Below are 11,400 nucleotides of genomic sequence, written 5' to 3' on the forward strand. Positions count from 1 at the left end.
ACTTAACGCCTGTCAGAGAGTGGCAATTCCAGGACACTTCTCCTCTGACTCGGACTGGTATTTATGGGATGTGTTAGTCACGCAGAAGCTGTTAAAAGTGCTTCAGTGATAAATCGCAAAGTCTTACATGGTCATCTAGTTACGAGTTTGCTCTGGGAGATAGCAATACTTCAGAGCTTGACTAATCCCTTACAGATTGGAAACGGATGGAAAGCGGGAGGGATATAGTTAGGCACTGAAAATGTCGCCTTTTTATTGCCAGTGATGTATTATTTAAGCCTCCAGCCTGCAAGACTACCTCAGTTAAGCCTAGGGCTCGTGCCTTTGCGTGCCACCTGACTTTCTTTACCACCCCAGGGGAGGTAAGCTTGCCTGCCCATCAGCAAGGCCTCTAATACGCTTAAAGCAGCCACGAGTCTGTGCCAGATGGACAAAACGCTTTCACGGCTACTACTAGCGAGTGAGAAAACACTGCTGTTTGTTGCAGGATTTTGTCAGTTTATACGCAAGGAAGGAAGCGTGTGTGTGCACCCTTGTGCACAGCGCTCGGAGCAGACTTCCACAACCATCGGCACGGGAAAGACGTTCCTGTTCCTTCCGGACTTCCTCCCAGGGTGTCACCGAGACTTATCGATGCGCTTTGTCACCGAGCTGCGCGCTTGCGTCCCCCTTCTGCAGCCATGCCAGTTCGCGGGCAGCCACTGAGCCCTCCACGGCTCTGCGCCCCCAGCAGCCCTTGGGCTGGTGCCACACCACGTGCGGCCCATCGCGCAGACAGCAGCTACACACAGAGCTCGTCAAGGCCGGCACCGGCCGCGCTGCCACCCTCCCCACAGCCCTGCGCAGCGCCGGGCGCGCCCCCCCCGCCCCTCAGGGCGCCATCTTCCCCCGCCCCGACCCGCCCGCGTTGCCATGGTGACGCTAGGGCTAGGCCCCTCCGCCCGCGTTGCCATGGTGACGCTAGGCCCCCACCCCCCGCCCGCGGCTCTGCCGGCCGGGCTGGCCGCGGCGTTCGCCTGCGGCGAGCGGGCGGCGGTGGCGGGGCAGCCGCGGGCCCTGCCCGCCGCGGCCGCCCCGTCAGCGGAAGGAGGAAGCGCCATGGCCGGCGCCGGGGCCTGGGCCGGCTTCTCGCAGGAGGAGCTGCGGCGCCTGCGGGGCCCGCGCCCAGGTACGGACGCGGCCGGGCTCCTGCGGGGGCGCCGGCGCCGGGCTGGCTGCACCGGCCGCCCTGGGAGCGGCGGCGGCGGGGCCGGGCCGGGCGCGGCGCCTCCGGGCCCGCTGCGCCCCCTCTGCCCCAGCGGCCCGTCCCCCAGCCCCACACACCCGCCCTCAGTTCCTCCCCCCGCCGCTCCGCACACCCACCCCCCCGTCCGCCCCTCCATCCCCGCCCCCACGTCCACCCCTCTGTCCACTCAGCCCCACACATCCATCCCCCCCCCCATCCATCGGCCTTGGCCGCTCTGTGTATCCCCTCAGCCCCCACATCCTTCCTCTCACATCCTTCCCCCCAGCCTTCCCATCTCCTTGTCCCACCCCATCCATCCTTGCAGCTTTCCCATTCCTTCTGTCCCCCACATCCGTCCCTTCAGCCTCCCTGTCCCCTCAGTCCTTTTCATCCCTCCCCTTATCCACCTGCCTCGGCCTCTCCATGCAGCCCCTTGGCCCCCACAGTTGGCTTCCCCATCTATCTCTCTGCTTCCCCCACCAGCCTTCCATCCAGCCCCTCTCTCTCTCTCCTCTGCCAGCCTCTCTCTGTCACCTTTCCATCCCCTCCAGCTCCCTGTCCTGCCCCCACACCTGTCTATCCATCAGCTCACTTTATAAACCCCCATTTATAAAGGGCCCTTCTTTAGCCCTGTGTCTGTCTCACCATGATTCCCCCAAGGGTTACCTCCATGCCTCCTAAGGCTCCCCCGTTGGTCCCCTACTCCAAGCCCCTCATCCCTCCCTCCCCTCGTTCTGGATGCTCAGATCGTCAAAACTTCCTTATTCTTAGACTAACAAAACATTTCCAGGTACCTGGGTTTTCCCCCACCTTGTCTTCCCCCAGCACTTGGCATGTCTTTTCCTTAGGCTGGTTTTGCCCCAGTTTGTTTGATTTCCTGGAAAAGCTAATTCACAGAGTCTGTCTTTGACCTTATGATTTTAGCTTAATTCTGTTTCTTCTCCTCATCCACTGGTAGAGTTGTCTGAATCCTCGGAGCAGCAGCGTCGCTCCCACACCGTGAATAAGAGCCGGAAGCAGCTGCAACGAGAAAAAGCCCTCCAGCAGCAATGTCAGAAGCTGGGAGTGCAGGATGGAGCAGCCTCTGTACTTCCTGAGCAGTTGCTTTCTGTACCAGAACACAAGCCTTGTCATCCTCAGCAGCCTGTGGCACCACCTCAGCCTCCTTCAAAGGGAGACCAAAGGCAACATGACAGCCAAGATCAGCGGAAGGAACTGGGGCTGGGAGATCCTTGTAATGGCAATGAAAATGCCCAGAACTTCCCTGCAAAGCCAAACTTGAAAGTGGAGAAAAAGAAAGTGGAATTGTTAGTAAGTCGGTAAAATCAAGGGATTTATTTTATTCTGTATTGATTCATTCTTTTGTGGTGCAGTAGAATGAAACTGAATATTGAACTTTCCTATATCTTTTAGGAAGGCTGGAGAGATCATGGTTGCTTCCTCTCTGTTGAACCTCTGTTTTTCCTCTCTATTTGGGTTAAACCTGATTTGAGGTAGTCTAATCCATGCAGATAAAGACCATGCTGTCTTTTAATAATTTCCTGTGGTGGGGGGGCTGTAAATCATAAAGCATTCAAGATATGGGACTGTCTTAATGGTTTATGAAAACCTAATCTCACTGATGTCGTGCTGTGTAAATAAGTCAGAATCCACGACAAAAAGCCCTTTTGGAAGTAGATCTGCTGTGATCTCTAACTTTATGTTTCCCTTCAAAATACTGCAGAAAATTTGTTAATGCCAAAAATGTTGGTGAGGAGTTAAAATTTCAGGTTTCAGCAGTTCTCTAGCTTTTGTGATTCAAGACGAGACCATCTTGAGGCTCACACCCCATGCATCAGCCCACAGTGGGTTGTCTGTCTTCCTCAGAAGCATCAAAATGGTCCATGTGAGAGAAGAGAGAAAATACTGAACATGACAGTCTGGGAATTGACTGATCGAATATGGCAATTACTTTGTTCCTCATGCAGAATGCAGATAGTAGCATGTAAAAGGAAGCTGCTGTCTCAGTGCTACGGAGGAACGTATATCCCATGTGAAGTGGCTTGTTTTTACCTCTTGAAGTTTTTCTTCCTGTCTATATCCAAGTGCTAACTTTCTTTTTTTCCTCAGTAGGCACAGTTTTGTACAGTATTCTCTTTATTCTCCTGTCTGCAAAACAAAGTGTGATGGGCCAAAGGATGAGTTCTCATTCTAGGGCATATAGTTTATTTTTAAAACTCTCAACAATGCTACTCCGGCCTTGATTTCCTCTGCGGGTCCAAACTTACCTGCCCAATATAGTCTGTTACAAGCGACTGGTTGGCTAGTTGGCTGCCAAACTGTCTTCCATGCATCACTGATACTTCCCCAGAATAGGGCTCAGCAGCTTTCCAAGTGTGGTGTTCCAGACTGTATTTTTGTTACCCGGTTAACTCCGTAGAATCTCAGAAGGGGCTAGGCAGAAATGTGGCAGCTGGCAGTGCGCACCAGGTGAAACAGCACACGGTTCCTCCTGAATTCAGAATTCAAAGGGCTCCAGGAGCTCCTGTTTTGCACAGATGCATCTTGAGAGACCGCAGCTGCTGGCCGTGCTGCCTGCCCGGGCGCTGGGTGGGATCGCCCGCATGCCGATAGCTATCCCTTCACCAGAGCAGCAGCACTTCAAAGAGCAGTGCCAAATTCCTCATGGGGGCACAGCTCACCAGTAGTACTGGCTATTCAGTTCCTTCCTCGTGGTAAAAAATACAGGCATTACATGGCTGGGAGAAGATACCTGAAGCTTTACAGAGGTAAGTTCACTGTTTGGGAAGCAAGTGACAATTAGTTGCCACAGCTGTCACCCAAAACTGCTGGATTCATCTCAGCCTATGCACTTGAACTTAAATCTCATTAAAAATATTTCTCTATGTGAGGTTTTAGGAATTAGGGTAATGAGGAGAAGTCTGAAGAGATCTTGTGCAGAACTGATTGTTAAAATAAATGTAGGTGAGTTATTTTGGTATTTTTAAGCTAAGCAAGACCTTGGAACAGAGATTTCTCAGGAGAAGGGATGAAGAACACTACAAGATGGAAAAGCAGCAAAGCAGTTTTTGTTTCTCTTTAATCCTGCACAGTTGTGTTCACTTATCACACAGGTTGTCCCTTCTCGCCTAAGACCTTGCTTTCCATTATTTGGGACTGGTTGTATCTCTTGGTAGAAGTAGCTTAGGAAACAGAATCAATATAACTCTTTCCCTGGTGGCACGAGTGAATTCTTGTTCTTCCTCTTTGCTCACTTTCATTGTATCTTACCTTCAACTTTGTCAGTGTAATTGTTTGGGGGCTGCATTGTAAAGCAGACACATAAAATAATCTGTCTTATAGAAAAATCCTTTCCAAAAGAAAAAAAAAAAAAGGCTGTATTGGCAGACTGAGCAGATAACAACTTATAGCAGACAGTAAGAAACATGAAACTGCTTCTACCTAATGGGGAAACACATCTTTTTAATGAAAAGTCCCATATGTTCCCTCTTCTCATGAAGCTGAATTAACCACCAGCCTTTTTGCTTAGGAAGATCTTCACTCTGATCAGCAGATTTCTTTTAGAAATATTTTATTGGCCTAAATGACTTTTCTTCTTACAGATGATTCTTTTTACCTCAGAACTGAAACATTGACCTGTTTGTTGTTCCTTTGGCATTTTTAGAGGGTGGTCCAGGAATTGTGATGGTGGATATTTGTGTCGTCTGGGGTATAGAAGACAAGGAGAGAAATTAACTTATTAATTTTCATCTTCTCGTTGTCCATGAACAGGCAGGAAAAGTCACGATGGGAAATCCTCCAGCAGGAACAGCGGCTGATGGAAGAGAAGAATAAACGCAAGAAAGCACTCCTGGCCAAAGCTATTGCTGAGAGGTGAGGGGCTATGCTGCAACATGGGCTGAGGCTGAGGAAGGAGTTCACACTCCCAAAGCTGCAACTTCATGCACAAGTGGAAAAGGTGTTACAGAATTAGCGAATCAGCTGAAGTCCTTTGCCTTCCCTGGATTTTAGGAAAGTTTATTTGATTCCTAGCTATGAAGAGAGATAATAGTTAATTGTCTCTGGGCTTTTGAGTCTTACTAGTATGTGAAAGGTGTTAAAGGAGAAGACAATCAACTTTAAGAAGGTATATATAAATTTACCCATTCTCATACTTGTTAGCTCTGGCTCTTCAGGAGACCAAGCTTTAAGATAAATCAGTGTTGTCCACCCAGATAGTTTAGGACTGTAAGTAAGGCCAGATTTGTAGGGAAGGACATCAGAGCAGCTGATAACAGTGGATCAAGGATTGAGATGTTAAGTGTTCAGGCTCACAATTTTTTCCCAGACGTGTACAGTATTCTGCCCATCAGAGCTTTTGGGGTAGCAAAGGTGAATACAGCCAGCCAGTACTGTGCAGAAGATTGTCTTTGAGGTTCTGAAGATTTTCATTCCTCTGCCAGGTACAGATAAAACACAAGTGTGTTTGGCCCTGGTCACTGTAGGAAAGCAAATGTGAGTGTGACCACCAGGCTGGCTTCTTCCACCTGGAAGCAGAGCATAAGAACAGAAAGGAGGTCTTGAAAGGAGATAGCTAGGAAGCTACATCTGAGCTTCAAAGACCTTCTTCAGGCTCGGAGCAATGCTACAAGATGTCTGTTTCTCTCCATCTGCATCAGTTGGTCTAATGAGAACTGGTGTTACTTCCTACACATCTAGATCTTGCTTTTCAAGTACATGTTTTGGAGTATAACGCAGTGACTGAAAACCATGGCTTTGCTGGTGGTGATGAATGATAGTCAAGTGACCTGGTGTAAAAGCTTGTTGAAAGTTCCTTAGCTTGCTTGGGAGTGAAATCCATCAAAGCTTGCTTCCCTTAGCAACATTTCACTTTCAGAACTTAGGAATGAATAGTCTGAGTTGAAAAAGGTTACACAGGACTTGATTGAAATCCTTTGTGTTTGATGTAAAACTTTCCATTGACTTCATTGGGATTTAGCTAGGCCTGTTGGGAATAATTTTACAAAATGAAAATCAAGTTTAGGTTAGGTGACTCTTTGGCCCTTACTAACTGGGCTTCTTTGAAAGGGGATATTTGCAGGACTAAATACCCCACCACCATTCCCCCCAACCATTTCCTGTTTCCTTACACTGAGAACTACTTAGATACAGCAGTTTCTTGTGTGTTTCCACAGTGAAGAAACACAATCCATTTGAGGCACTTTGATTATAGTCATTACGTAATTTTGCCTTAGTCCTTTAATAGCAGGCATTTTTAGATCCCTGTGGATATTAGGAAAGATCAAAAGTCTTAAACCATAAAGGAGAAACCTTTTGAGTAGCTCTTAAAGAAGGTCGTTACTCTGCAAATGAAGTGAGATACATTATGCCAAGAAAAGACATTTGCAAAGAAAAATAAAAAAGCATCTTCCTTTTGCAGATCCAAAAGAACTCAGGCTGAAACAGTGAAACTAAAGAGGATTCAGAAGGAGTTGCAAGCTCTGGATGACATGGTATCTGCTGACATTGGAATCCTGCGGAACCGAATTGATCAGGCCAGCTTAGACTACTCCTATGCCCGGTAAGTGACAGGCAGGGGAGGGAATAGCCCTGCCTGAGTGGAGGGATAGAATGCAGTTTCCTGTCACTGAAGCAATAGTGGCATTATGTCATTGTAATCATGTGTAGTTAAAATGGACACAGTCTGGGGGGCTTTCAGCTCTTGAGGTAGAAGTGTTCTTTTTATTTCTTCATTTTTCCCTTGGAATCTGGAAGCTGAAGTAGGTTTCCTGACTGCAGACTGTGCTTTCCAGCTTTGTGCTGTCAGTAAATGTATTTGCTGCTTTAGTTGTGCAGTTGTTCATAAGCCCTACTTTATTGTTTCAAGGTTGTTTATTTCTTCTCAGGGGGAAAGAGTGTTTTGGTTTTTTTGGTTTTTTGTTTTTTTTTAAAAAAAGTCCTAAAATGAAAGTCCGTTTTAGGGAAACTTGCCTGTTGATGACAGCTCTGGTCCTGTTGGGATCAATGGGACCAATTAAGCCTGAAACATATATAATAGTGCTGAAGTGCCTTTGGAACTGGGACCAAAAATTGAAGGAAAAAGTGAGCTTCTACTCTTCACAATGTGCCTTTAATCACTCTGGTTCTGATGAATTCCTTAAATGCAAGAAATTAATCGGAACACCCTATTAGTTGTGGGTAAACCACAACATCAGTAGATAAACATCAGCATGTTTATGTAGCCGTTTAATAAAATGGAAATGTTCAATTGCGGTTTTTGGTTCACGATTCAATGTGTTAAACGTGTATTTCTCCTTATGACTTCTGCTGTACGTTGACCACAGGCCAATAAACAGGGTAATTAGTCTTTAAAGAAATATGAGGGGTAGCTAAAAAATAAGAATTTCTTTTGCCTAATTATCATTTGAAATATCTAAGATTAACTGTAGTTTCACTAGTTCAGTACATTCACATACTGAACTTAATATCTTCAAGAGGAAAAGCGTTTCAGTGTATTTGTAGGTTTAACTCTGGTTTCTAAAGCCATTAAATGCTCCCGGAAATTTCTTTAGCAAAATTTTATAACAACATGTCTATTTGAAATTCTTCATAGTAGAAGAGCATATAACACAAGTGGCTCTGGCTTTGGGAAGCAGTTTTTAAATGAAGATGACAAAAAGGGATGCTGGTAGGGAGAATAGATTAAACTTTCCAATATGCTTAATGATTTTGATGAACTTATTAAGTCTTTTTTTCTGAGAGAAGGGGATTTGGAAATGAGTTATGTTCAGTGTTGTAGTTTTTTGTGCATTATGAGCCAAAGTGGATGTGCTTCCACACAGTGTCTTTTTAAGCACTTCTTGAGTCCTTGACATATGTTTTGGGGCTAAAGCCAAATTATTTCAACAGGTCAACATGTGCAATATTAATAGCCCTGAACACATTGTTAGGGGCATCTTACAATTGCTATGGAATGGAGTTTTCGTAAATAAGATGTGGAGAATATGTGTGAGTTCAGCCCAAATATTTAATTGTGCAGAAGTTTCAGTATAGTGTTAACTCTTCCCTTTCACATACACTGCAAGGGAAATCTTGATTTTCTTGTTAGGGAAATGTAAGTGGGCATTTTCTGCCCACTGTGGACACAGCCTTGACAGCTGGGTAAAAGTTTTGTGGTTATTATGTAGTGGAACATATTTGGGAAGGCTTTTGCATGTCTTATTTCCTTCTGTTTCCCTAAACAAAAGGCTTGTCATATCTTTCTCTTGCTTTGTTTAACCAGATATTTGAATAGTGATTTTACAGAACAGCTGTCTTGTTTATTCAAATACCTTACTAACATTAGATTTGTGAATGCTCCATAACGTACATCACATGCCTGTTCCCTTTCCTAGTCAGCAAGATTGTGTCTATCTTTCTATTAGTTAAATCAGAATTAATACACAGGTTCACTGAATGTAGTTGAAGATGCATCAGTGATGTGGACACCAACCATTAAAGAGCTAGATATCCCGGAGATGTTGACCTCAATGAATATTTCCTTTTTGCTGTATTTGTCATGACAGGAAGTGCAAATTGGCAGGAGGTGTGTGTGTGGGGGGGATGCTTACAATAAAATTCTACATCTGTTGCCACACAAAAGTTGTGATCGCTATTGACGTCATATGCTGTGTCAATCTGTGCTGCTCATGTCTTTATGTATTTTTGGGTGGCAGGAAAAGTACACTTCTAGACCACATCCAAGAGTAAATGTGTATAGCACCATTGTAGCATCTGTATCCGTTGGGTGAATGTTGGATTAGAAAAATACAAAACTGTTTTGTGATATTTTAGTTTTCACTAGATAGGTGTTCATTGGAATATGTGAAGCCGCTACAATTTTTAATGGTTTCTTTCTGCTGCTAGAGGTACATCCCTTAAAACAGGCAGTAAAACTGCTTGTATATGATTCAGTTTGTAGACTTCAGACAAGGGATTTAACTCTTGGAATGCAGCAGCGGAGGCTGATGTGCCAAGAGGAAGTTTGATCTATTCACACTTATTTTCTTCCCTTTGAATAATGTAGCAGGATGTCGTGAAATAGCTGGCATAATGCATTGCAGAGGAGATTGCATTTCAGGGATGCTTAAAGTATCTGTCTGTGTGCGAGACTGTGAAGTGCTTTGAGAACTAATCCACTAGAAATGATGATGGTTTTGCAGGAAACGGTATGATAAGGCTGAGTCGGAATATGTGGCAGCTAAGCTGGACCTCCAACACAAGACAGAGATTAAGGAGCACCTCACAGAGCACCTGTGCACAATCATACAGCAGAATGAACTCCGCAAGGCCAGGAAGCTGGAGGAGTTAATGCAGCAGCTGGAAGTGGAGGCAGATGAGGAAAGTCTGGAACTTGAGATAGAAGTGGAACGGATGCTGCAGCAGCAGGAGGCAGAAGCAGGGAGACAAGCTAGCCAGTCACAAAATCATGCTGGGACAGCTAAGGAAACCCCAACTCCCAGTGCTACAGCAAGAGGGAGCGAAAATACTGGCCGTGCTGCCGCTTCTGCTGCTATTTCTGAACAGTTGGTGCAGTCTGAAAACTCCCATATCAAGTCCCTCTCCGGTATGGACAGCCAAACTCAAGCAGTAACGGTGACTCCAGGCGACCGCCCAGCTTGCTCTGATACATGACTACTATATTCAGATAAGCCAGCCTGTTATGAAAGATATACTTGCTATGGGCTTGCGTTCTGTATGTTATCTCTGGGCTTCTGCAGTGCCAGTAATGTGCGCTTCATTTCTCTCTTTCTTTAATTTTGCTTTCAAAATTTTTTTTTTTTTTTTTTTTTTTTTTGGTAACAGGACTCTCATTTGGGGTTCACCATTTGTCCTTATCGTTCTGGTTTTAGGTTCACATTCTAATGCCAGACTCTTCTTGGTGCTTTGTACCTTGCTGAAAGGGGATACCCAAAAGCAAGCAGCACGTTTTTTCTGAAGGCTTTATGCATACAGATATCACAGATACCTGTTCCAAGCAGTGTGCAAGAGGGGGTGGTACCTATCTACAGGGGAAAAAGTGCAGCTAATTCTGATTTTAGGCACATTCTGTCCCCTGCCAACTACGATAGGATGTTTATCTTCCTTTGTATCCATAAGGGATTAGTTTTCAATGTTTTTTAATTCTGTGAAAGCCAAGTAGGGACTCTAATTATGTTTGTAGCTGATGCTCTTTTCTGTACCTGATTTATAACAAATTCACGTATAGAGAAAAATTGCAAAGTCAATTGAAATATTTCCTGTTTATCACTTTGTCTATTTTTTCAGATAATGCTAGATCCCACAAAGCTATATATTGATAACATTATTATCTATGAAATCACAACAGCTGTGATTAAACAGAAATGGTGGGTAACACGGTTTAAGACATAGCAGAATATATGACGTAGAAGTAGAAACACACAATAGAGTATGTTACAGTTGTTTCGTTATAAATATTTTTCTCTAACTGTCATAGTTGCCTCAAATTTCCAGTAATCAGCCAAGAATCTTGTAATGAGTCATCCCCACAGTATATTGGAATTGAGAATGTTCAGTGCATTTTCTTGCCTGAAGAGTGGGTTTGTACCCCAAAAGAAGTTCAACTGTTTTGCTTTGTTGCTGCTGAAAAGCTTTAAAAAGCCTTTCCAGGTGGAGCAAGTCTCAGGAATTAAGCTAGAGGACATAGGAAGACCTCCCATAAACTGATGCAGCTGCAAACCTTGGGAACAGTTTTCATGGCTATCCACTTTGTAATGGAGGAAGACTTCTTTCATCATGGAAATAAATGGTTTCTGTAATACCTGACCTTAACCTGTCAGTCACGGTTTGTGACTAGGTCACTGAATGACACCATTATGTATATAGATGGGGCACTGAGTGTCTCAATGGCTTTAATAATGAAAAACCATGTCACTACATTTCATTTTTATTTTGTTAATAAATCAGTGCATCTTCTATGCAGTGTGTTTACTTTCGGTTATGATATCTGATACTAATACATGTATCCAAGACTTATTTTTCCCACAGGAGGTGATAAAAGACCAAATCAGATACTTCCTTTGGCAACTTTGCTCTGCAGGAAATATGAAAATGAATGAAGCAAAGACATGGCAAGATACAGCTTGGCAGGAATCCTTTCAGCTAACTGTGGCCCAAAGCAGTGGTGGAAAATCTCA

The 11,400-nt window shown here is 44.7% G+C and overlaps 1 protein-coding gene across 2 annotated transcripts; it reads left to right on the plus strand.

Annotated features, from left to right (window-relative positions):
- The first annotated feature begins 1,062 nt into the window (after positions 1-1,062).
- On the plus strand, positions 1,063-11,179 carry GORAB (golgin, RAB6 interacting). Of its 2 annotated transcripts, none has more exons than XM_067300664.1 (5): positions 1,063-1,168; positions 2,184-2,544; positions 4,997-5,098; positions 6,645-6,785; positions 9,406-11,179. In XM_067300664.1, exons 1-5 carry the CDS (start codon positions 1,099-1,101, stop codon positions 9,875-9,877), a joined length of 1,146 nt encoding a protein of 381 aa, XP_067156765.1. In that variant the 5' UTR covers positions 1,063-1,098; the 3' UTR covers positions 9,878-11,179. The 2 variants fall into 2 exon arrangements, with proteins under 2 accessions (XP_067156765.1, XP_067156766.1); XM_067300665.1 differs by having other exon boundaries at positions 2,184-2,532.
- Positions 11,180-11,400: the final 221 nt, after the last annotated feature.

The sequence above is a fragment of the Apteryx mantelli genome, chromosome 8 (genome assembly GCF_036417845.1).
Source record: "Apteryx mantelli isolate bAptMan1 chromosome 8, bAptMan1.hap1, whole genome shotgun sequence".
NCBI lineage: Eukaryota > Metazoa > Chordata > Aves > Apterygiformes > Apterygidae > Apteryx > Apteryx mantelli.